The sequence below is a fragment of the Mustela putorius genome, unplaced genomic scaffold, assembly GCF_011764305.1.
Source record: "Mustela putorius furo isolate JIRA1106 unplaced genomic scaffold, ASM1176430v1.1 tig00000450_pilon_pilon_pilon, whole genome shotgun sequence".
NCBI lineage: Eukaryota > Metazoa > Chordata > Mammalia > Carnivora > Mustelidae > Mustela > Mustela putorius.
Genome location: NW_025421385.1, coordinates 7,611,280 through 7,637,064, shown reverse-complemented (window position 1 = coordinate 7,637,064; position 25,785 = coordinate 7,611,280). Strand labels below are relative to the sequence as shown.

The 25,785-nt window shown below is 52.6% G+C and overlaps 1 protein-coding gene across 1 annotated transcript in view; it reads left to right on the top strand.

Moving 5' to 3' along the window:
- IGF2R (insulin like growth factor 2 receptor) overlaps positions 1-25,785 on the top strand; it is a 96,039-nt gene that overhangs the window by 34,852 nt on the left and 35,402 nt on the right. Inside the window, exons 5-20 of the mRNA XM_004770907.3 lie at positions 221-353; positions 2,735-2,864; positions 4,151-4,256; positions 7,266-7,428; positions 7,605-7,779; positions 8,603-8,706; positions 13,672-13,836; positions 16,370-16,510; positions 17,708-17,848; positions 18,951-19,088; positions 19,697-19,844; positions 20,363-20,540; positions 21,176-21,291; positions 21,740-21,908; positions 23,080-23,259; positions 25,485-25,586. Coding sequence (XP_004770964.3) covers positions 221-353; positions 2,735-2,864; positions 4,151-4,256; positions 7,266-7,428; positions 7,605-7,779; positions 8,603-8,706; positions 13,672-13,836; positions 16,370-16,510; positions 17,708-17,848; positions 18,951-19,088; positions 19,697-19,844; positions 20,363-20,540; positions 21,176-21,291; positions 21,740-21,908; positions 23,080-23,259; positions 25,485-25,586 — 2,289 coding nt within the window. The remainder of the gene's footprint in view (positions 1-220; positions 354-2,734; positions 2,865-4,150; positions 4,257-7,265; positions 7,429-7,604; positions 7,780-8,602; positions 8,707-13,671; positions 13,837-16,369; positions 16,511-17,707; positions 17,849-18,950; positions 19,089-19,696; positions 19,845-20,362; positions 20,541-21,175; positions 21,292-21,739; positions 21,909-23,079; positions 23,260-25,484; positions 25,587-25,785) is intronic.

Sequence of the window (25,785 nt, the reverse complement as noted above, 5' to 3'; positions counted from 1 at the left end):
ATGGGGCAGTCAGGAGGGGAAAACGTGGTGCTAAATGCAGAGCATCTGAAGCACTTGTTGACCTCTGCTTTGTTTCTTTTGTCTCCGAGGGACCGAACGGCATGATAGACCATAAGCGGTAGGACCAGTGTCCTGTGACACATCGGTCAGATGCTCTGCTGAGCTGGTACCACAAGAAGGTGGGTGTCCAGGATTCACCTTTTCTCTTCCTCTCTTCTAGGTGCCGTGCTATGCATTTGATGGAGAACTCAAGAAGCATGACTTAAATCCTCTGATCAAGATTAGTGGGGCTTACTTGGTGGACGACTCTGACCCAGACACTTCGCTGTTCATCAACGTTTGTAGAGACATAGGTGGGTTGGGGGTGGTGGTGGTGAGGGAGGTCTTAGAAGACTTCTCTGTCTTTGCCCTTCCACCGTTATTCCTAGTTGGGTGTCCATGTCACGGAGTCAACCCTCTAAGGAGACAGGAAGATGTTCTCTGTGCATAAGCCCCCCGGGGCCCCCAGTCAGCTTTGGTTCCAGACTGTATAGGTTTATCCATCTCAGTGGACGCTCTCTGCCAGACATTTTGATTCCAGGATTCTCGGGTAACTGATTTCCAGCGAGATGGTGGGAGAATGAACGGGGTGGGTGTGCCGGGGGCCCCAGACCAGCTGCAGCAGGGTGAGTCAGCCTTCCTGTGGGGGGCCAGGGGAGGACAGCCTCTGGCCAGCTGGGCGTACCTACGTCTGTGGGCTTTGCGTTGCAGGCTGGGGGACAGGGAGAGAGGGATTGTCAAGTGACCTTGGGAACTGGGTTGTGATGCATATTTTATCCTAAGCCAGCTTTGGCTTGGCTTTCTTCTTAGCTGCCAGAAGTGGTGTGGGAAGCTTGGGTGTCTTGGCTAAATTAACTGAAGGCTGTACATGGTCTTTATCTAAATAGGATGTTAAGTTTGACTAAGGCTTTGTTTTGTCCGCACTTTCTAGAACCTAGCTTGTGTGTTTTTCAGGGAGTTGTTAGTCTCCTAGACCAAGACTTGTCTTTCTGCTATGCCAGCAGCAGTTCTGTCACGAGTGAATTAGCAAATGAAAAGATGAGTTCTAGTGTTATCTTTATGTTCCTGTTCCTCACACTGTCTGTGGGACTTTGGCCTTAGAAAAGTTTGGAAAAAAAATATTAAGAATAAACTCAGTATGGGATGGTGTGGCTGAGTGGTAGGTATTTGAGTTTACGGTGAGTTGTACAAATACATATTATGTACCATTTTGATTCTTTCTATGTTTAGGGAAAAAAAAAACTGTTGTTTTAAATTTGAGTATACCACATATGTGTTTCACTAAAAGTGACCAGTGATAATTTTAGATTTTGTGTGTGTCAGGGTTTTTACATCATTCTTTTGTTCTCCAAGGACAGCTTTTAATGTTCTTTTGGAAAAAGGCAGACGAACAAAGCCTGTGTCTTAAATGGGTCTGTAGCTCAAATTTGATTATAAAGCTGAAGAGTCTTGCAGATTATTGAATTCATTTCAGTTTAGAAAACATTTAGATTTCTGGTCTTTCACCATTTCGAGGATTTTCTGAATTTGGTGGCGATTTTCTTATAAAAGTTTTTTTCTTCCTGATTATTGGCAGTTTGGGTTGAACTTCAGTGACTTTGACTCACAGTAATTTTGTAAATTGATAATTTAAAAATTAAGAAAAGTGGATTTACCACCCAGGAAGTTGCCTGGGGTCACAAGCCATGTTGATAGTGACCTTGAGACCCTCACGAGCAGTTGTGGGCTGGCTCTGTGTATCCTCTCTGCACACTTGGGGATCTTGCCTCCTCTTTGGCCTTCAGTAAACCAAGGGATCTGCTAATGCCACGGGGAGAAGAGGCACAACTGGTACTTGATGTGGACTCAGAGCAGCCCCTGGTAGAGTTGTGCTGCACGGCCTTTCCTTTTCATCGGCTGGTATGGCCTCCTGCCAGACTGGAGAAGATAGGGCACCCCCCTCCCCCACCCTGCGCCCCGACTAAGAAGACTGGGCCATAGTTACTCCTTTGTGAGGGACATATTTTTTGAGGCCATCATGTGTGAGGCCCTGAGTCCCAGCCCTGGATGGAGCTGCGGTCAGGTAGAGCACCAGTCACAGGCCAGGGATGCAAGTGAGCCTGTGACTGTGTACAAGCAGAGTCGCGGATCGTCTAACGTCTGGCTGTTGTTCTGGGCACATCTAGATGTTCTTTAATCCTCCCCCAGACCTTCGGGAAATGCACCTGGCATTGGATAGTTGTGCCATTAGAGCAAAGTCGCAGGGACAGCAAGGGAGGTTTCTAAGGCCTGGTCCCAGAGCTGTATGTAGGTTCCTTCCACGAACCTTCCCGTCTTCCCACCAGTCCACAGAGTGCCTGCGTTTTCTAGTTGCTTATGGCTTGGACAAGGGGATAATGCTCAAGTTAGTGTGTCTTCAGGAAGGGTGGGGGGACTGTGTACGTTCCTTGAGTACAAAGTATGTGACAGTCCCTGTTTCTCATCACCTCTTCCTGCCAGGAGCAGACTGAGTCTCTTGCCTCTGCTTCCCAGTGGCCCCGCAGGCCAGGACGCATGCACTTCCTGCGTCTGGAGAGGTCACCGGTGCACCCAGAATCTCTCTCAAGCCTGACTTGTTTCTGGGTTCCAAAATTCTACTAACTTGTGTTACTTTGAGGACTTTCAGAACTTTTAGACTGAGGTACAGTCTGACAGCGTCACATGGGATGTCTTACAGACTCGCTGCGGGACCCCAGTCCGCAGCTGCGTGGCTGTCCCGCCGGCACAGCTGCCTGCCTGGTGAGAGGGGACCAGGCCTTCGACGTTGGCCAGCCCAAGGAGGGACTGAAGCTGGTGAACAAGGACAGGTGGGTCCGCGCTGGGGCGTGAGTTCCTGCAGATGCTCGTCTGGCCTGTCCGATGCCACCGCGTCCTGGATTGTGCCGTAGATCCTGGGGCCTTGGTGGACTCCTTGTTGTGGCTTGTTCTAGCACGGAACTGGTGGTGTATCAGGCCACTGCTTTGGTCCACAGAAGACTCTGGAGCATAACCTAAATTTAAAAACGTTTGGGAGGTTTCTATATGTGTGTCTGTGTTAGTTTGCCAGGGCTGCTGTAACGAGAGGCCGTAGGCTGGCTTCTGCAGTAGAAACTTACTTCCTCTCCGTTCTGGAGGCTAGGAGTCCAAGGTGATGGGAGGGCTGGTTTCTTCGGAGGCCTCTCTCCTTGCCTAGTAGATGGCTGCCTTCTCCCCGTGTCCTCACGGGCTCTGTTGGTCTGTGTGTTTGTGTCCTGGTCTCTTCTGATAAGGATGCCCGTCCTATCTGGTTAGCTCCACGTCCCCACCGCCGCCACGCTCCCATGGCCGCATTTTTACTTCCTCTCCTCTGTATAAGCCTTGTCTTCGAACCCAGTCACATGCTGAGGTCCTGGAGATTAGGGCTGCAAAGTATGAATTGTAGGGGGACACGATTCAGCCCATTACGCTGTCCTGAGTGACAAGTGGGTGACTCCTCACAGGGGAGAGGGGACTTTGCAAAGCTTGGACACTGAGTGAGAGCTTGAGCTAGTCTGCAGAGAAGAGGAAGGCCATCTGTTTTCGGCGGGTCTGTGGCCGGCGCACCAGGAGCGGCAGGCGCGTCCCGCCGGGAGATCCCCGCGCACTGGGGCGGCTCGGGCTCTTCCTGGCTGTGGGAGGTCACGGCGGCTGGGGCGCTTGGCTGGCTTCAGGTTAGAGAGAGAAAGATCTTGGCTTCCACTTACAAAGTTATTGTTTAGAGAAGAAGCAGTCGTGCAGCCTCGTGGACAGAAACGCGCTCGGCCTGCTCCGCTGTGTTTATTTTGTTTTCTTCGATTGTTTATAGTGTTTTCTCGTTTGTCTTACTCGAGTAGCTTTTCTTAGTATTTAAATTTACACATTGGTCACTTTATTTATTTTTAAAAAGAAAATAGCACTCATTGACGTTTACTTGAAATCAGCTTTTTAAAAATGGAAATTGAAGGTATTTCGTACTGTGGCTTCCTTTATAGTTTAGTGTTCTTTCTGCTACCCCTGACCCCCAAACGAGTGAGCGGGATGAACACTCAGGGCAACACGTCGATGTGAATGGAATTCATACTTCCATAACACTCTTTTCTCAACGTGTGTCATCCAGGCTTGTCCTGAGTTATGTGAAAGAAGGGGCCAGGGAGCTGGACTTCTGCGACGGTCACAGCCCGGCGGTGACCATCACGTTTGTCTGCCCATCGGAGCGCAGAGAGGTGAGTGGCTCGTCCACAGAGGACTTCCTGGCAGCGTGCTCGTGTGGGCTGTCTAGGTGAGCGCATCTGGGGCTGGTGCGGGATGCTGGGTCTAGGGCCGGAGAGGGGGAGCCAGAGACAGCCAGGGCAGTGGAATTCCAGGAAGACTTGCTTCTGGTGGTGGGGGGAGGCACTCCTGCCTGCGTGAGGGTCTCAGGGGAACAGCAGGCTGGGGCTTGTTTCTCCTTCCCAACCCGGAAGGGCCCCGTGTGTGTTGATGATGCCTGTGGTATTGCATGTCTATGGAGGATGGCCTTTTTTAAAAAATGTATTTGACAGACAGAGAGGGACGGGGAAGCAGGCTCCCCACTGAGCAGAGAGCCCGATGCGAGGCTCGACCCCAGGACCCTGAGATCATGACCTGAGCTGAAGGCAGAGGCTTAACCCACTGAGCCACCCGGGCGCTCCGAGGATGGCCTTTTGTTCTGGTTTGTGTGAGATGATTTTACGTGATTCATGGAAAGATTTTGAAAATTTATATAATAATGCTGATCTGAATGAACATTTGAAAAACCACATGTATAATCTCAAACCTGTGATTTCCTAGCTAGTATTTGTTAGAATGAGTAAGGTGAAAATAGCTAATTGGTTTATAGAAACATAGTAAGAAGTGAGCGGAGCACGTGGTGTGCAGGCCTGGCCGAGCTTCTGCAGGCCAGTGGCCGGAGTTTGGGGGCTTCTCAGGTGGGAGAGTCCTGGCCGGAAGGAAGGTTGTTGTTTGAGGGTCTTGCCGTGAAGTGTTTCATCCCCTCCTCCCACACTCGCGGGCGGGCCCCTGACCCTGTTCCCTGGCTGTCCGCTCAGTTACAGCACACTTGTAAACTCCTTGAGGGTAGGGCCGGGGTCTGGCTGTCCTTGGGCCCGTGCCCGGCCGCGTTGCACGTGTCCGTTGCTGTTCGAGTGTTCTAGCAGGTGTGGGGTGCTGATGGAAGGGAGATAGCCCCCGGGAGGAAGGGCAGGGCTTTCCTCTCATTTATTTCTGTCTCCTCTTAATAGAACGAAGGAGGAGGAGTTGAATTCTTTGGCGAGGGAAGCGAGCTCCCCCTCCCCACAAACAAACATGGAATTTGGTCTGGTTTCGTGCTGGCAGCTGGCCCGTTTTGTGTGTGGGGGTTGTGGAGACAAAAGTGTAGGCCAGGCCAGCTTTCCACTTCGTGTCCGCAGACTTGCAGGGCCACGTGGCGTCCGCTCAGTACAGACCTGACCGGCCAGCAGACGACATGCGTTCTGAAGGTGAATGTGAGGGACGTCGGCCGACACGGTCCATCTGCACCTGCGGATGCGGGGTGAAGTTCCTCCTGCCCGATGAGACAGACGTTCTCAGCTGGCTGGGCTTGTTGTGCGGCCCCTTCCTGCTCGTCCAGGGAGAAGCGGTTCATTCCGCCACAGTCAGGGGAATCAGGAGTCTGGGAGTCTCTCCCCTTTCTCCTCCGTGGGCAGTTGGTGGTAGGAAAGGAGGCTGCTTTGTTATTCATGGGGCGGGAGGGTCCGTTTCCAGCTCAACCGTTTGCCGGACAGATCTGGGTGACATACGACACCTGAACACTCGAGGGTTTCTTTAAGTGTTTACCAGGCTCATGGAATGCCCTTAGGAGCTGGAATTTTAGTAAATGTTCACCTTGTCATATAGATCTTCTTAGGAAAGCTTTATTGAATTTACATACAGTAGCATTCTCCTGTACAACAGAGTAACCGAACTGTGCGACTGGTGGTGTGATCCTAACGCGAGAGTATTTCCATCGCCCCGAAGGAACGCTCTGCTCGGGGGCTGTCCCTCCCTCCGCACCCCCTGCTCTGGCAGCTGCTAGGTGACTTTCTGTCTCCACGGAGTTGCCTTTTCCTCCCTGATGAGCACATCTTGCACTGGGGGGCCTTCTGTGCCTGGCTTCACCACTCGGCGCTTAGCACCCCATTCCCAGATGTCTGGTGTCCCCAAGCCAAGTAGTTAAAGCCTTGATTTTGAGTCGGACAGAACTGGACTTGAAGCTCTGTGTCTTACTAAGTTGTAGCCCGTGTGTGTAGTCCTGACGCCTTGTCATGTGCCTGGTGCGTGGCTGGCGCGGGCAGCATTGGCCCTGGGGTGTTTCTGGAGGTGCGAGGCTATTCCTGGTACTAAGAACCGTCTCACTCGTTCTCCCGAGGATGGTTCAAAGGGCGACACTGCACTCTCTGGTCAGCAGTGATCATGTCCTTCCCTGTCCACACCAAACACGAGCATCTGAGCTCATGTTTGTAAAAGCTGGTCTCTGGCAGAGTTAGGGTTTGTGGTGGGTCATGCCCTGGCTTCCCCCAGCGCAGGAGCAGATTCAAGGACCAGTGAGGTGTGCCCGAGGCCCCTTTGACAACCGGAGCAAAGGAGTTACGGACCATCTCCCCAGACACACCTACGGCGACTTCCGCTTAACTTGTGGGTTCATCTGGCCCGTTCCCTACTGCTCCAGTAGAAAGGAGGGAACAGGCCGCGTGCCTTCTTGAGTCACGGCTGCGTGTGGAGGCTGTGGCTGTCAGGGGACGTCGAGTCCAGGCTGGGCTCCCTGGGTGGACCTCGAGTGTGACTCCTTTAAAAGAGACAGAAATGGTTGCAAGTAAACAGGGTGTTTATACGCCCGTGATGGAACTGTGTTGAGGTGGTTCTTGGTCTGAAACAGGAATGGAAGAACATAAAAACCCAACAAAGTACCTTTGAGCTTTTCAGAAGCATGGAAAATCTGCATTTAAAAACATTAGTTTTGGGGCGCCTGGGTGGCTCAGTGGGTTAAGCCACTGCCTTCGGCTCAGGTCATGATCCTCGGGGCCCTGGGATCGAGTCCCGCATTGAGCTGTCTGCTCAGCGGGGAGCCTGCTTCCCTTCCTCTCTCTCTGCCTGCAGTTCTGCCTACTTGGGATCTCTCTCTGTCAAATAAATAAATAAAATCTCTAAAAAAAAAAAAAAACACATTAATTTTGCTCCTTTCAAACCATTCTTGATAGGGCACCATTCCCAAGCTCACAGCAAAATCGAATTGCCGCTACGAAATCGAGTGGATCACTGAGTATGCGTGCCACAGAGATTATCTGGAGAGTCAGACCTGCTCTCTGACCAGCGAGCAGCATGACATCACCGTTGACCTCCAGCCCCTGCGACAGAACAGAGGTGCGGGGAGCTCCGAAAGGAAGCGGGAAGGCGCACGTGTGCGAAGGGGCCCACTTCGCCTCTGTCCCTGGGCGGGTGTTTCCAAGAGGGGTTCGGGTGCGCCCGAGGTGATGCCCTGACCCTCTAGCACCTGGGGACACAACAGAGCCTCTGCTCATCGGTTCCCCTTCCTTTAGGTCCATCCTCCTCTTACTACACTTCAGACGGGAAGGAATATATGTTTTATTTGAATGTCTGTGGAGAAGTCGAAGTACCGTTCTGTAGTAAGAAAGATGCCGCCGTTTGCCAAGTGAAGAAGGCTGAACCCTCTCAAATCAAAGTCGCCGGAAAATACCAGAATCAAACCCTCCGGTGTGTAAACAGTAATTTCAAGTGCATTGTGTCTGTTTTTGTGAAACGTAGCTGACTCCCCTTGTCACCTTCCTCCTTCCGTTTTCCATGAAGGAGCCGGCAGGTCCGCTCATCCGCATTCCTTCCTGTCTGACATAGGCAAGTTGCTGTTTGTCACCGACCCTGGCTTTCCAGTAAGACCGTTTCTGTGAAAACGGTTCGCTTTATCCTCTGTTTTGTGTAAGGAATCACACTGTAGGAAAGGCCTTTCATTAGGTTAAGAGTTGATTCAGCCTTTGTATTTTAAAATACATTTTTCTGAGGAGTTCTGATTTTTCTCTGGCCGTTTGAGAATCTGAAATGCCATTAGCGTTACATCAGAGTTTGAAACAATTAAGGAAACGCACTCAGTACAATTCCTGTGACCTGTAATTTGGTAGTCATCTTCACAAAAGCGTTAGGAAAACGTAGCTCTCTGCAAATGAGCACTGTCCAGGGTCGCTCAGGTGAGAGCGTGTTTATGGCAGTTGCTAGATACACTGTGTGTTTCTCTGGCCTTATTTATTTTGTGCAAAATCCAGAACGAGTGGAAGAGTTTTCATGCTCACAGCAAAGCCTTCAGTGCTTTCTTCCCGCCAGCTACTACTTTGAAGCAGGAGGACGACAAGCCCATACATTTGGAACTCATTTCCTTTAGACGTTTCCCCAGCTGGCCCGAGAGCTTGCTGTTTTATGTCAGTGCTGATGGCGGAGGGTATGCAGAAGGCTTCATGTGGAGACGCGTAACAATTCGAGTTTCTTTCTCGGTTCCCCCAACCCCTGTGTCTGTGTCGCAAACATCCAGGTACTCCGATGGGGACCTCACCCTGATCTATTCTGGCGGGGAAAAGTGCAGCTCCGGCTTCCAGCGGATGAGTGTCATAAACTTCGAGTGCAACAAGACGGCAGGTGAGCGCTGGCGACACGTCCTCGCCCGTGGCCGTGACGGGAGCACGTGTGTCCTCGGGAACCGTGTGCGGACGGACCAGGCAGACGTTCTGCTTTGGACGTGGCCCCCTCTGGTTCCCAGACTAGGTTGCTCTGTTGGAGTGGGTAGGAGCGCCCCTTCTACCCGTCCCACCCGTGACACACACATCCTGTTTCCATCTTCCTCTGCTCTCTGTTTGTTTTGGGAAGGGGCCCAGCCCTGGGCTTGCTGGGAAAGCATTTCTTTCTCGAATTCTGGCTCGCACCAGAGCGTGTGCCGGTCAGCGGGGTGGGTTTCCCCCCCACCCTCGAGGGGTGGTCACTAAAGAGCCCTTCTTTTCTGAAGGAAGTCTCAAGACGACCCTTTCTGCAAATGAGCGACCCTGTGGTAGAGGCGGGGTATGGGGGATTACAGGAGGTCACAGGGCAAGTTTGAGTGGAGCATTTGGTTTTACTGAGCAATGAGGATAGGCTCTCTTGAGGTCACAGTGGTGCTAGCGTTTCAGAAAGCTGTGCTGCAGTCCGTATCATGATGCTCCCGGGCACAGTCTGCATCTGCAGGGAGGTGACGGGGTTCCATAGTTACCAGAGGACTGTCACACTCGTCGGCCTCTAGGCTGGGACCCCAGACGCGCACAGGCAGGCTGGGCCTCTGCTTGGAGCTTGTACTGGAGCCGGCCTGCTTGCGGTGGGCTGCGCCGCCACAGAGGCTCCAGAGACCCCGCGACCCCGCCAAGGGCCAGTCGTGATGAGGCCGGTTCCTGTGCGGTTCAGCAGGAGCTCGGGGAGGGTAGCTGCACACGACGTAAACTGTGCTGGCGGCTCGTGTTGGTGACGGTGAAGGGGGTCAGGGAGGCTGTGATTCGCACCAGGCTCTAGTACATTGCCTCAGCGACAGGCAAGGGGGGAGCTTGGAGTAGAGCGGATGGGAGGCTTTGAATCACAGTGCCCTTCATTCCTGGCCCCCCGCCCCGCCTCGCGTGTGCTTCCGGAGTGTAGAGGGGGAGACGGCACGGAGCCTGGAGTGCGGGTCGTGCCGGCCGGACCAGGGCCGCGGGCGAGTATGGCAGCCAGGACCCTGTCGGGAGGGAGTCCTCGGCTTGGGGTGTGGGCAGCGAAGCTGGTCGGGGCTGTTAGGGAAAGAGGAGGAGCTGCTCGGTGAACGCCGTGGCTGAGTCACAGCTAGCCAGGCATGGAGGTCGGGTGGCCACGGGGACCGGTCTCTGTGGCAAAGGGAGCGGCTCACGCAAAGGCCTGAATGTGGGCAGGTGTGACTAGGTCAGAGCTTCAGATTCTGGACGTGGCTAAAGACCCTCAAATGGAGGGTGAGAAGCACGTAAGTCCTGCGGAGAAGTTGGGTTTTCTGTAGAAATCAGTGTGGAGTCCCCAGGGCTGGAGGTGGAGGGTGAATGGCTGGTTTGGGCGCGTCTCCCGTGTGGCTTGAGCACCCTGCTGCCCTCCCCAGACGCTCCGTCCCTCTTCCGTCCTCCTCACCTCTTCAGGCTTTGAGGGGACTGCCTCTGAAGTACCGCCCTTCCACTGTGTCCCCAGGCCTGGGAAGTGTGCCCTGCTCCTCATGCCGTGTCCCCGGGCCACCAGGCCCCTTGGCGCCCGCCCTCCCCTGCTGGCCGAGCTGCTTTGCTGTTGGCCGACGCCTGTGGTTCAAGTCTCCCTCCGACCTTGTCTTTACCCCTTTTGGCCCCGTTCTTTTCTGGGCTTTTTATAAATGACTTGGCTGAGCTCTGTGCGCGCGCACTGATCTCATTTGCGCATGCTGGGCTGATAGAATAATGATCTAAATAGATCCCAGCAGGTGAGGAGGATATTGAGAAGGGTACATAGTCTGGGGCGGCTGGGATGAGGCGCCGGCACTCAGAACTCGTGTGGAACTTGCTGAGGCTGAAGGAAGCGCCGATGGCCGCCTTTCCCTCCTCTGTCTTTACCGCGAACGGTTTTCAAACATACACGTAGAACGTTAAGTGTTTTTAAGGCCCAGAGGTGCGTGCATTCATTCATACATACACGTATTTTGGCACATTGGCTTCATATAAACTTGACGTCAGCACCGATGGGTCAGAACGTCCCACCCCACGTCCGCTCCTTCTCGTGAGCTCGGCCTCTCGCCGGCCTGACAGGGTTCACAGAGATGTCCTCATGCGGAAACTTAGTGTCTTCCTAGGCTGTTGGAGTTAGGATGGTGGCAAGAGGACCGGACAGGGAGATGTTAGAGGTTTTGTGAGAGGTTTGGAGCCTACTCTCATGCTGGAGGTGGTCATAAAATATTTACGACTCCTTCCAGCTCTGTGATTCAATTTCAGACTTTGGAGCAAACTATGTACTGTAAAAGTTACTGCATTATTATTTTGTCCAAACTTAAATTTAGAGTTCTTAGAGAAAAATCCCATGGTGGATTTTGTTTATTTGGATAAATGTAATAATGTAATTTTTTTAATGTGAATGGGTGTTAATTGGTTACGTAATATGATGTGGTTTATAGTTTTAACTTGTATGTTCTAGAATTATATATGTTCACGATTCTAGGGCTTAAGTGTTTTTAAGGCCCAGAGGTGCGTGCATTCATTCTTCAAGCCCGTGTGTGTGCACATACACACAGCCCTTTGTTCGGCAGCCAACATCTAGTTCGCTGTAATGTGATACTTACTATTGGGGATCTTGTCAGAGAAGGATATGAAATCAGGTTTGTTCTTTTTTTTTTTTTTTGGATGAGTGATATATTGGAATAGGCTGGTACGAAGCTACCCACAAATTTAACTGGCTCACTGTGTTAAAGGTTTATTTTCTTCAGTTCAGGGCAGGTCATTGGAGGTGCTGGCAGCGGGGCTCCGGTCCGCGGGCCTGTCTCATGCCTCCCATGCCATGGTGTTACTGTCTGCAGACTTGGCCTCCGAGGATTCTGCAGAATGGGAACAGTATTTTAAAAAAAAAATGGGCTAGAGCTAAGTGGCATAGCCCCACCTCGGAGGCCAGGAGGCTGGAAATGCAGTCTAGCTGTGCAGCGAGAGGGACAATTAAACTGGTCGGGTGAGTGGGTAGCTTTGTCTTTGCTGAAGCGTGAGGTGGGACGATAGCGTGGGCGGAGAGTGACTGGGTTCCACGGCAGGAACTCGTTTCCCCCTGAGCTGGGTCGTTCCGGCTTTATCGCTCTTCTACAGTTCACTGGGCGGTGAAGAAGGAACGCGAGTCGAGATGCTCACCAGTGACGAAAACGGGTGCTCCCTCCTCAGTAAGGTTCAGATACAGAATCAGCTCCAGAGTGGGGCTGGATACTCGGACCAGGCCTAGTGTCATTTAATGGTTTGTAGACTTCACCTGCTCAAAGAGAAATGCGGCGAGTGCTCCAGGTTTGTGGGAAACACAGATCTGTTCCACATCGTGAGACGCAAACCCAGACAGACCCAGCGGGAGGAAGCCGTCCGCAGCCACGTGGGCGGGGTGACCTGTGGAAGAGTTCCGCTGCGGGTGGAGGGAGGGGCCGGCAGTCGGGGATGGTGGGTCTGGGTTGGGGCGACGGTGGGTGGGTCGGGGCGGGCAACGGTGGGTCGCAGCGGGTCGCAGCCAGAGAGGGAGGGAAGCTGGGAGTGCTGCATCTTAAGAACGGCTTCAAGTCCATCATTTAAGAGGAAAAAAAAAAAAAGGAAAGAAAAAAAGCTCCGCAGTAGTGTAGGGAAGTATTGCCTTGTGGTTATGGTGATGAGCCAGACTGTCTGGGTTTGAGTCCTGGCTCCTCTGCTTTCTAGCTAGGAAACCATACGCAAATTGTTTAACCTCCCCTCCCCCCCCTTAATCTATAAAAGTGGGGCTGGAACTGTACCTGTGCCATGGAATTAATATGCCAAGATCTGTCAAGTCCTCAACCCTGAGCCCGCTTTATGCAGACCGCCCCCCTGTAGCCCTTCGATGCTCGGTGCCTGGTTCAGGTTGTGCTCCGAACACACCGGCTGCTCTTGCTGGTATTATAATTATCGTGTTTATAATATTAAAGATTTAAGAGAAGTTGCAATCAAAACATCATTTGCCCTTGGTACAAAATATTATTTCCCTTTCCTTTAGAACATTGTGCACTTCAGGGCACCAGACCTCAAGAAAGTCAAATCATGCAGGAGGTCCAGAGGAGAGTTGTTAAACCATCAAGGGGTGGAAAACAGAGCTCTGTGCCAGCGGTCCACCAGCTTGGAAAGACGAGGGGATATTTCTAGTAAGGGAAAAATGACCAAAGTTTGCCAAATCCCAGGCTGTGTGGATCAGGGCAGTGGCCCAGGAAGGGCTGGCTCTCAGGCCGGAGCTGAGCCATCAGGACCCCCGGACGTGTGGCATCAGGGCCCCCCGAACATGTGGCGAGCGGAGCATGGGACCCCGATGAAGGCCTGAGGGTCAAGGATGCTGGGATGTCTGGAGGCGTGCCTTGGGCTCTGGGAGGGCACTTGGGCCTCGGCACTTCGATGGGGTGGCTATCCCCAGTGACCCTTTTGTTTCAGCTCAGAGATGAATCTCAGGGAACGTGCCCTGCTCGCCATTGCATCAGAAAGCCAGCGGCGCTCCTAGAGCTCGAGCTCTGGTCTCCGTCCGCCTGTGCGTGATTCCCTTGTTGTCTGATGCGGGGTCCACGCACAAGTCTGTTCGGGGCTGACCACGGCCCGTGCGTGGCAAGCCCTGCCCGGGGGCTCACATGTTCCTCGTCAGGCCCCCGTTTCATGCCCACGGCGAACGTGTTGCGAACGGCCTGATGGCTTACTGAGACCCTCCTAAAGGTGGAAGGGACAGAGGCCTGCTACTGAGGGGTTGGGATTGTCTGAGACTCCAGAGAAGGTGTCCAATCTCTGACACCTCTGGGGCTTGGCACTGCCCTGCTGGCAGCGTGGCCAGTGGGCTGACAGGGTTTTGGTCACATAACGGAGTGCTTGTTTTTTCCCTTCTCCAATTGCACAGTTAACGATGGGCAAGGAGTGCCCGTATTCACCGGGGAGGTAGACTGCACCTACTTCTTCACGTGGGACACCAAGTACGCCTGTGTGAAGGAGAAGGAGGATCTCCTCTGCAGTGTGACTGATGGGAAGAAGCGATACGACCTGTCGGCGCTGGCCCGGCACTCAGGTAGGGCCCGCACACCCCGTGGGGCTCCGTCCACCTGGTCACGGGAACCTTCTCTTGCCTCTTTCCCTATGAAAACCTTTGGAAATGCTCTTCCTTTTCTTGAACTGTCAGCTGATTGTTGCCTGGCCTCTCCCCCCCGCCTTTTCATGCAGCAGTTACACAAATTATTAGGAATGACGCTGAATTAGGAGGTAAAATACCTGAGTTTGAGGTTGGCAGGACTGTTCTAATTGGGATGCCCTGGCGAATCTTATCCTAGTTTAGTAAAAAGGGCCACGTCCCAGGCCTTGAACTTTGTGATTAGAAAGTTTTTAATTTTAGATACACGTTCTTGTTGCTAAGAAAGGAGATCTTGAAAGTTCTCCTCACACACACACACGTACACATTTGTATCTGTGTGTGGTGTGGATGGTAACTAAACATGGGGGCACACAGATCTAGTCACAGCGTTGTCCACCTGAAACGACTGCCGTGTTCCATGTCACTTACATCTCAGTCAAAAACCGTCAACAGCGGAAGTTTCGAGTCCTACAGCAGCCTGCTTCAAGTGGGCCGTGTTTCCACCTCACCCCTGGCCTGTCGGGCTTCAGGGTCGGAACCCAGTGTGGCTGGGTTCACTCTTATTTTGACCCCCATGCTTTCCCCCTTTGTTAAGACAAACTCTCTCTGAAGTGGGGTCTGCATTTCCTGTGCAACCTCTGATGCTTGTGGGGCTGAAAGGCGAATGGGCTGGGAGCCCTTGGATGCCATGTTCCTCGCTGTATCCGAGTGAAGAGGTCTGTCCCTGAGACCCAGCTTCATGGTAGAGACCGGCCGAGCAGGAGGTAGTCTGCTCTGCAGGTGTCGTGGGGCATAGGCTATGTGACAGGTACCAGACCGGGTCCTGGCGAACGTGACCCCTGCCCCAGGCCTTTGAACTTCATGGGGGTTGGGGAGGGGGTGTGTGTCGAGAGACCGAGTGCTAAGAATCGGGGTTCCCCATGGGGAAGCTGAATCTAGTTGGGACATTTTTAGTTTTGCCCTTTCGGCAGCCCTGGGATTAGGTGTAAGTGGAAGCAAATTGCATCTGTGGAGATAATATCTGAGGTAGAATGCTTGCCTAGAGTCACAGAGTTACCCGTGCCGTGGGAGTGATGACTCATGCACTCTGAGTCCTCATCTGGTTGGGACAATATGATAGTAGAAGGATGGATTCCTCTCTTGTAAGGAGTGTCGGAGAGCTGCTTTTTGACACGAGACCTCTCTAAATGTTCAGGTTTGATGAACTACCTTGGCAGCAAGTGTACTTTGCACGTTAGTCACTCAGCACCTGGTCAGCTGGGAGTGGTGCCGTGGTTCAGTGCTGGTACACACGTGTTTGCGAAGAGCTCGGCTTGGTGCGGTGGAAAGAGAACACGGTGTTGTGCTTGGTCCTGAGTGAGATGTCTGCCTCCTGCAGGCCTCAGCTTTGTCTCACTAAGCTGGGTGGTACTGTGAGAGCCCTTTGTCCGGCACTGTTGTTTACATGCCACCGCGTACAGACACACACAGGGGCCGGTGAGCGATACAGAGACACATGCGCTCACGCAGCCGACGCGTGCCCTCCCATTGGGCTCTCCAGGGACCTGAGCATTTCCTCAGGATCCACACAGACTGCTGAGGTTGCCTCAGAACTCCTTCCTTGCTAGCTTTAAACAGTCGTCCTGCCTTACAGCTTGTCAGCTCACCCCACTCCCCCGGCCTTGTCACTGTTTGTCTTTGCATGGCCTCCTATGGGCTCTTCTTGGGTGTTGACATTGGCACATAGCTCTGCAGAGTGACTGTTACCCTGACGAGTGGTGGCCTTTCCCTTCTGAACCCCAGCATCCTGTCTGTAAAAGGAGTGCTTCAGTCTCTGTATGCCCTTCACACACATTTCTAACTCATCTCTTTGGCCACTGCTTGTGGGTCACGTCTGATTCAGGGTCCTGCTCTTTCCACTTGCGCGCACGCCCTCGATCTTCTGTGAAGTTCTGATTCTGTTCGTACATGACTGGATCACAAGATGTTTGAGCTCAGGGACCAGTGTGTTTTGTTATTTTCCTGAAACAAAGCATGGCCTGCACTAGGTCTGCTGGTGGGGAAGTGGGGGCAGGTGTCTTTGACCTTCCTGGTGGTCGGAGGAGGGCGTGGGACCGAAAGCGTGGTGCTCGGCCAGGTGCAAGGCACAGGTTGCCATCTGGATGTGCTTTTCCATTTCTGATTTCACACTTCGGTGCTTGGGAGAGTTTCGCTGATTGATTCCCTGTCCCTACCTCGTGGTAAGGCTACTCTTCTGAGGAGGTATTGGGGCGTGCTTTGTTTCTGTTCCATGAAGAGAAGCCTGAGGAGCTCAGTGAATTTCTGTGCCTTTGGTCTGCTGCATCCAGAAACGTGAGTACTGGGGTTTAAGGGACTACATGCTTGGTGAGCTTTGGGTCTTTTCCTTTGGCTTAATCACCATTTATGGTGTGACTCACAGAGAAATAATCATTGCCTCTGGCTAAAAGAATTTTTTTTTCTTTTAAAATTATAGAAGTGGAACAGAATTGGGAAGCTGTGGATGGCAGCGAGGGGGAAACAGAAAAGAAGCACTTCTTCGTTAATATCTGCCACAGAGTGCTGCAGGAAGGCCAGGCCAGAGGCTGCCCTGAAGATGCGGCCGCCTGCTCTGTCGGTGAGTTGTGGTCGGAGTGGGGCCTACGGTGCTGGTTTTCCCAAAGGCACACAGAACTCGGCTGCATCCGGTTTGGAGCAAGTTGGAGAATCCTCCTGTGGTTTCTGCCGTCTCCTCTCTCTGGGTTCCGCGTATCCGGGACGGGGAGGAAAGTGACTCACATGTAGGTAACTGCTCAGTGTGCTCTAGAAACTAAGTGCTCCGCTGCCACGGAGTGGCCAGAGCCGTCTGAGGTGAGCTGCCCCTGTAACTGGGGACAGAAGGAGCCAGGCTTGGAGTTACTTGGTCATCTTTTCCCTTTGTAACTTGGAGAATAACATTTCCAGTACTTGTATGAAACTGATTTTGAGTTTTTAACAGCTTTACTGCCCGTGACTGTTAAGTTACGGCTTTGGACGAGTGGCGTCTCATCGTATTCTCCATAGAAGAGTACTTGTGCCCCTTGGGTTCCTCCTGCTGTAATTCTATCGGTCCCGTGGTTTTCCTGCAGAGGCTTTGACGTAGATGTTTTGCACGAGAGTTGTCTGCCACTTAAGACTCCCCTGGAAAATGAGAGGCGGGGGAAGTAATCAGAATCTGTTACAAACATTAGATAAAGAGTTGTGAATCCAGGTTGGGTTTTGGGAATTACCCCGGTATTCCGAATTGCTGATGTGTCTCCCGAAGCTGGTCCGGGCGCGCCCATGCCTCTGTGTAAGCAGGGCTGGGGACGGAGTTTCAGGGCTTCATAGTAAAAGTCAACTGACTCAAGAATGAAGTAGTCACCCGCCTGGCTTGCTGGACAGGTTCAGTTAGTTTCTGCTTTGGTCCCGGGACAAACTCTAGCCTCTTGGCTGTGCTTTCAAAAGACCTGTGTTTTCAGGGGAGCAAGGCCCTGGAAGTCGGGGAAGGGTGTTATTTTCTGGGATGGTGTGACATGCACGCTTGCTGTCTGTCTCTCGTGCCCACGGAGCGAGATGTTGTTTATCGTTACTGCTCTGTCCCAGTGGGCCTAGAGGTGGCCTTGGTGTCCTCAGTGTGGCTGCCATGGCCTGGCCAAACCTGTCCCTCGAGAAAAACCCACCGACCACGGCGCCAGACTAGGCGGGCCGGGAAGAGGTCACAGCACCCTGCTGGGTCCTGGCTGACGCGTTTGTACCTCTTTTTTTTACATCGTCATCATTTATAATTATGTCTTCTGTTTTCCCTTTCTTCCAGATAAGGATGGATTTAAAAGTCTGGGCAAGTTCGTTTCTTCTCCCACGAAAGAGAAAGGGAACCTTCAGCTCTCCTATACCGACGGTAGTGACTGTGGCCACAAGAAGATAACGACTAACATAACACTCATCTGTAAGCCAGGTGAGCCCTTTTGAGAAAGGGGAGAGGCGACACGTGCTGGTGGCTTCTGTCCCGGGTGAGGCTGCGCCCTTCATTTCTGTTTCTCACGGGCCGCTGCCGAGAGGGGGAGGTAGAAAGGGTTCATACCACACATTCCCAGTTCTAGAACCTGCAGAGGCGGTCTGTGGCTTTGAGCCCCCAGCCCCCACCCAAGACCAGTCCAGAAATGGAGAAACCATATGGTGTCGAGAGCGTCATGTTGCAATTTTCCAAATGAGTTATGGGTCTCAGTGCGGCTTCCTCTTCCTCGGGACTGATACCGCGCGGCTGTGCGGCTGCTTTACTTCCTCCAAAGGGGGAAAATCATAAGCGCTTGAAAAATGTTGTACGTGATCTCACCCTTTAGAGACAATGCTCTTCTTCACTTATCTGTATTTACAGGTTTACATTGTTTAACAGGGTCAAAATCTGTATATGTTCGGAATTTTTTTTTTAAATGTTCCTCAAAACATGGCATTTCGTGAATACTCTTCTGTGTTTTGCAGTCATAGTTATAATTTTTAGGGACTTCCTCGTTGATAATGGTTGGGTCTTACTATTTTTAACCATTTTCCCTATTGTTGGATTAATAGCGTGTTTCCAGGGCTGGCGATTGTGCTATTGCAGGTCCCCTGTCCGCCTCCTGTTGAAATATTTTCTTTGGATAAGTGCCCAGCTGTGGGAGATGGTCAAGGGCTAGGACTATTTTTTTGTTTTTGAGTGTTTTTTGAGTTGTGGGTGATATATATGTAACACAACATTTACTGTTTTTAAAAAAATGTAGTAAAATGCGCATAACATGAAATTCAGCATTTGGCCTTCCTCGGGTGTCCGGCTCAGTGGCCTGAAGCACATTCCCGGTGTCGGCTGCCATCGCCACCGTCTGTCTCCAGAGCTTTCTCGTCTTCCCACTCTGTCCTCACTGAACACGAGCTCCCCACCCCCGTCCCTGGCAACTGCCCTTCTTTCTTGCCTCCACAGGTTTGACTACTCTAGGAACCTCATGTCAGCGGAATCCCAGTATTTGTGGGACTATTTTTAGTTGAGGACCGATTAGTGATCCATTTGTCTTCCTCACTGACAGGTGATCTGGAAAGTGCCCCAGTGCTGAGAACCTCCGAGGACGACGGCTGCTTCTATGAGCTCGAGTGGCATACAGCCGCCGCCTGCGTGCTGTCCAAGACGGAGGGCGAGAACTGCACGGTCTTTGACTCCCAGGCAGGTGTGTGCGCGCACACCACCTTGGTGGGGTGCCCTCTCCAATGGCTTAGATTTTTTTTTTCTTTTCGTAAATATTTCCTGTGGGAGTTTAAGAACTACTCCACTTGAGAACTAGACTAATACTGTCTCACCAGAGTCCTGGTGTCTGTGGAGATAATGAGGAAGCTACTACGTCTTAGATGCATGGTAGAGGGCAGTGTGCACTGAGTACAGAATGTGAGGACCACAAGGAAATGAATGGTGTTTGGACAGGCTCTTTGCATAAGTTAATGGCCTAGAAACCTGCCTTTGACTTTTCAAGAAGGTCACTGTGTTGTGGTCATCTAGCTTCACATGGACTGGTTGGTGGTTCATCGGCAGTTTTGGACCTTCAGTCTGGTTTTAGGTTAACGCGGTAAAGTGGGCATGGTGGTGGCAAATCCATCTCCAGGGGAGATGTCCGCCAGTTCCGTTCCTGCGGCCTGAGGGGAAAACATCTCTTTGGCCATTTTGCGGCTCCCTGTCAGTGGCCGGTTCCTGGGAAGATTGTCTTTGAAGCTGTGAGCCTGGGGCCACCCTCCTCAACTGTGGTCTGACTGACCTTACATATGGCGTCATTTTCACTCTTAGGGTTTTCTTTCGATCTGTCACCTCTCACAAAGAAAAATGGTGCATATAGAGTCAACACAGACAAGTATGAGTTCTACATAAATGTTTGCGGTGCGGTGTCTCTGAGTTCCTGTCCGCCGGGCTCCGGAGCCTGTCAATTAGCCAAAATGCAAGTAACTTCCTTTTTAGTTATGGACTTTCCTTAGATATCTCATACTGACAGATGTTTTATTCAGGAGTAGGTGTGTTCTCCACAGACATCATTGCTTTTCAGGGAGTGTGCAACTCTAAGAAGCCCTGGCCTCAAAAGCAGAGGATGCCAGGAGCTCCATTTCCTGGAAAGGAAGCAGGCCACATGCACACTCGGAGTTTATAATACCTTACTTCAGCAAAGCTTGCATGTCTCGGTTGTTAGATACGCACATGTTTCTCTGTTCGGTGTGGTAATAGCTCAGTGGGGGTGGTTGTACCTTAAGCCAGCTATGCTGAGTGTGGCCTTGGGTTCTGGTGTGGGGTGAGGCTGCCCTTTGGCCCCGCCACAGACCCCGGTGATCTGTAGCCCTGGGTCACGGACATTACCCCCGCGCCCCCCACCCCTGCACTGCGGTGGCCTTGCTCCGGGTCACAGCATGACAGCCCTTCTGGCCCTGCTGTCCTTCCTAAGAGATGCTTGTTTGCTTGTTTTAGTGGTAATAAGGCTTGGAACTTGGGACTGAGCAATGCTAAACTGTCCTATTACGATGGCATGATCCAGTTGAACTACAAAGATGGCACGCCCTATAATAATGAAAAGCACACACCAAGAGCCACACTGATCACCTTCCTCTGTGACCGAGAGGCCGGAGTTGGTGTACCTGAGTATCAGGTAGGAGCTGTGCGGCGTGAGCGCGCATGGGCTTCCGTCACCGAGGAGAGCCGAGAGAGAGAGAACCCTGGTCTCGTAAAGACAGGGGGCAGGACAACAGTGGGTGGAACAGGGCTGGTGACTTCTCTGGAATGAAATGAGGTTCTAACCACAGGTGAGGCGTGAGCTGTGGTCTTTCCTGGGGAGAATCCATCAAAGTGTCTGGCTCCCTGAGATACAGGACCCTGTCATGGGCCCTTTATTATGAAGCAGAGCTATTATTTGTCTGGTTTCTTGGCCAATCAACATCTCCTATGATTGTAATTAATCTTTTTAGAGTTGCCAGGATACGTAGGCACCATTCATCCAAGCTGGTTATTCTTTGGACCGTGCACCTTGGTGGTTACCCGCCACCCTGTTGATTTTGTGTACGAAACTTGCATCACAAATCATGCTGATGCTACTCAGCTGAGTCTTAATCTATTACTGGGACGTCGTCATTTGTAATAAGACAGGTGTAGACGGGCAAAGTAGACTTTCTTTCCTGTGGTTCTTACTTAGGGAAAGTGCCAGCCATTTCTTAAATGCTGACTTTGTGTTAATGTTCTGCTTTTTCTTTGCCATATATCCCTTTTCTCTCCTTGTCACGTGATCAGGAGGAAGATAACTCTACCTACAACTTCCGGTGGTACACCAGTTACGCCTGCCCAGTGGAGCCCCTGGAGTGCGTGGTGACCGACCCCTCCACAATGGAGCAGTACGATCTCTCCAGGTGAGGCCAGAGCTATCCCGCCCTTGGCCTTGGCCCCGGCCTGGGTCCAGGTTGGCTTAGGCTTGGCTGGTGAGCTCGTAACTGGGTGGATAATGGGGAGTCAAGTAAGTTCTGGGGGTGCAGGGCCAAGCTGGGGATTTTTAAGCAGAAGGAATTCTAACAACGCTCTGGTCGCCTTTGTGACGTTCACTGCTCTTCGTCATAGCAAAGTCTGTCTGCAGCTGCATCATTTACAACACGGAGGGGGAGGGGGCCGGTGCAGGGTCCTGCTGCGTGCGAGGTCAGTGAAGGTCGAGCTAGTCGTGGGTGTTGTGAGTCACGGTGAGCTGCGTCCTGTGGTTTGATGGGCAGGGCAGTTTCGTCCTGTCTGTCCGTAACTTCTTAGAAACGAATTGTCGGACTGGCGTCTGTTAGCATCAGAAGCATGCATTTTGCCTTCACATTTTAGTCTCGCGAAATCCGAGGGCGGTCGTGGAGGAAACTGGTACGCCATGGACAACGCGGGCGAGCACAGCTCGTGGAGGAAATACTACATAAACGTGTGTCGCCCTCTGAACCCGGTGCCGGGCTGCGATCGGTATGCGTCGGTGTGCCAGATGAGGTACAAGAATGAGCAGGTGGGTCTCACCCTCCCTGCAGAGCACGTGACTCGGCGGGTGGAGGCGGGTATTTTAGAGTGGACCCGGCTGCTGGGACAAAACCCCCTGAGCAGGAGGAGCGCCCCCCCTGCACGTGATCATGCTCGAGTCATCGTTCAGATTTAGAACTTTACGAAATGCCTTGGAGCTGGCGGCCTCCGATCACGGCACAGGGTGGAGGACGCTCCGATGCCTGGTCTTGATGGAGCCTCACGAGTGTCCTTCAGTCCGTAGCCTTCTGTGAAGAATGGTTTTTGGCTCCAGAGGCTCTTGCTTCCGCTCACGCAGGGGAGCGTGGCTTGGGACTGTTGCTGTGGCTGTGGCGGGGCTGTGCGTGCTCCCTTGCTTGGGGCGCCTCCTCCCCGATCCAGCGCGGTGACTGCCACAGCTCTGGGCCCTTTGCCTGTGTTCTTCGTGCTCAGGGAATTTTAAAATAAAGATGTACGCGTGCTGCTTTGAAAATAGGGCGTGGTACGTCGGGAACGTACTTCTCCTGGCGCCTGTCATGTGGCAGCTTGGAGCGCGCCCTGGTGGGTAGGAGTGACATTCCCCGCTGGGCGTGTGCGCGGGCATACCTGTGTGTGCGGGCATACCTGTGTGTGCACTCTCTGTGGAGCCATGGCCTCAGAGTACAGTCAGTCCTCGCTGTCCACAGGTTCTGTGTGTGTGAAGCACTGCCTTGCCAGCACAGGCCTGTGGCCCCAGATCAAAACCTGTAGTGCCCCAGTCCTTTGTGGACGTGTGTGGAGTGGCTCCAGAGTGCATTCCCAGTGGAGGCGGGGCCAGGCAAAGCTCTTCCTTCTCGAGGCCTGTCCGATCGATGACCGTGGAAGGGGACACGAGGGGCTGTGTGGGGTCTGGGGGTAGGGCTCGAGGCCCATCTTAGATGCCTGTTGGGACGGCCTCAGACCCATCACACACCACATTTATTGTCATAAAATAAAATAGAATGTTCCAGCAGAAGTTCTTAGGATTTAAGATCATCATCTCTGTGGGATGGTGTCTGTATAGGTACGTGTTTCCCCGGGCAGTGTTTGTGGTGACTTCACAGATCACACTTGCTGTGAATAACAAGAATCAAATGTAGCAGTCAGGAAGAAGCCTTGTTTTCTCTGCGGAGGGAAAACCTAATAGACCCGTTCGTTTGCAGGGCTCCTTTTCTGAGGTAGCATCCATCAGTAACTTGGGGGTCGCAAAGGGAGGCCCTACGGTGGAGGACAGCGGCAGCCTCCTCATAGAGTACGTGAACGGCTCGGCGTGCACCACCAGCGATGGGAGGCTGACCACCTACACCACCAGGATCCATCTCGTCTGTTCTAGGGGCAGCCTGGTAAGGCGCGTGTGGCCCATGACCTTGCTTCCTTCGGGGTCTCCTGTGGCAGAGAGCCAGTCGGTGTGTGTCTTCTGGAGATGAAGGGGTCTGGCATGGGGGTTCCTCTTAGGGTTTTGTGTGGACGCTCTCCTGTCCCTTAGTTCTTGTCAGCTGGTGATGGGGGATCCTGACGGCAGAACAGGTCTTAGGGACATTCATAGACAAGGAAGCTGGGGTCAGTGCCGCTCAGGGCTACAGATGAACAGTGAGGGTTATGTGTGTGATTTGTGGGCAAATCAAGGATAAAAAATGAAGGCCAGGAAGTAGAGAAAGTTACAGAGATTGCTCCTGGCCCTGAGTTCCTCAGCCAGGGAGGAGCAGAAGAAAAAATTCCACAAATAAAACTGCTCTGGAGGTCGTCGTATGGTCCCAATCGTTTTCCTTGAAAAAAAAAAAAAAGTCAGTGAAACGTATAAATAACATAAAATGTACCATTTAAGCCTTTTTTTAGGCGTTCAATTCAGTGGCATGAAATACCTTCATGGTGTTAGGCCCCATCCCTGGCTCTCATGCTCAGAACTTGGCTGTCACAAACCCAGTTGCTTTTTAACCTGGAGTTTCACATTTATATCTGGGTCATGTATTTTTTGAATAATTGCCAGACTCTTAGATGAATGCAGCGGAATTCACATTAATTATTGAATAAGTTATTTAAAAGGGTCAGGTCCACGTGCCGAGTCCTCTGGCTTCATGGAAGGAAGAGCACCCAGTGCACCCAGTGCCGGTGGTCCCGGGGACTTTGTCTCCCACATTTCGGGTGCCCTGCAGATCCTGAGGTCTCTGTGTCATTTGCAAACACACGATTTTTTCCAGGAGATGATTTCTTTAGAGGTCAAGAAGGGGTCTCTGATAAGGGGATGAAGTTATTAGCTGGGTGAGTGTGGGCCGGTGTTGTGCAAGAGAGGTGTTCCATGACCGAACAGTAAACACATTCCGTGATTAGCCTGGGGTTGGGTTGGCTGCTTTCTTCCTCAGTCTCAGGAAGGGTTCCCAGCTGCCCAGCCCGGTCCTTGCCATCTCTGGGCATGTCTGTGACCCCTCCTTAGAGCCTCGCCTGCCTCCCTCTGCCCACTGTGGTTTCTCGTTGCCGTGGACATACTGGACTGTTCCAGGCGGTTTTCTGGGGTCCTCAGTTTTCCAGCCTTCCTGTGACACCTTATGTGGACTGTGTTGTGTTTTCAGAGTGGCCTCCCATAGTCACTGTATCTCCGAGGGCCTGTGTGGGGCTGGCCATGCCCCGTGCAGCCAGAGACCGTGAGCAGGGGTCACGTCTGCAGGGTTCCGCAAGCCACGGGACTTTGAGAACTTTCACGGCTAAAGCAGTTCCTTTTCACACCGTGGGGCAGTAGGGACTGATGTGCTTCTGTTTTATTGGGACGGGTGTCGAGGCCAAGAGGGTGGGGGACTTCCAGGTCCGAGGGTGCTCGGGGGGCGAGGGGCGAGGTGTGGGCTCCCCATCAGGCGGCCGCCATTTCCTTCTCCTGCGAGCCTGGGCAGGTGTCCTGACTCCCTGGGCCCCTGTGTTCTCGTTTGTGTACACATGGTGGGTGATGACAGAACTGGGTTCCTGGGGTCATGGGGAGGCTCTGTTGAGAAATGCTAACAGAACTCCCGGTGGCGTGATAAACTGTCGGTGTGAGCTGCTGTTGCTGCAGAACGTGGTCCCGCACATGTTTGGGGAACTTCTCTCAAACACACCCAGAAAAGTGCACAGAGTGTACGTGACATGGACAGCCCAGAGCGCTCACTGAGCCGGGAGCAGCTGCACGGAGCACGAGCGCCCCTTCCAGTCACTTCTCTGCCCCTGCACTGGCCTCTGACCTTCCAGGTCACTTCTCCCCAGTTTTCGGCTTACGTAGGTGAACTCTGTGCCTGGCTTCTCACGTTGCGTGTTCTTAGCATAGAGCGTTTCTCAGAAGCACAGGCTGAAACGCAAGACTTGGACCTCGGTTGTGCCATTTACTACCCCATGACCTCAGGTGAATTTCGTGACATCCAAGCCTGAGGGGTACCATCTTTTTAGTAGGAATAGTGAGGACATTCCATCATAACTAGCCAGTGCACACAGGCGGCTGGCCGATCACGGACACACCATGAAACGTTCAGTAGGGTCTGGCCGCTGCTGTGTGGCGAGATTGAGCTCGTCCTGTTGTGCTGACTGTCCCCTGGGTTTACTCTTTCAGAATCCTCACCCCATATTTTCTCTCAGTTGGGAGTGTGTGGTCAGTTTCCTGTGGAACACAGAGGCCGCCTGTCCTATCCAAATAACGACGGACACAGACCAGGTACGGGTGTGGTCGGGGGGTGTCTCGCTGAGCCGGCTCTGAACCTTCCCACCTGGGTGTCCCGGCTCTGCACCGCCCCTTCCCTCGTGCTTCCAGATCAGTTAGTGGCACCCCCGTTTCCTGCATGTTGACAGCAGACCTCTGGGACTCCTGTTCGCGTCTCTCCCCGACCCCGGCTCGCAGATGCTGGGCTAAGAAC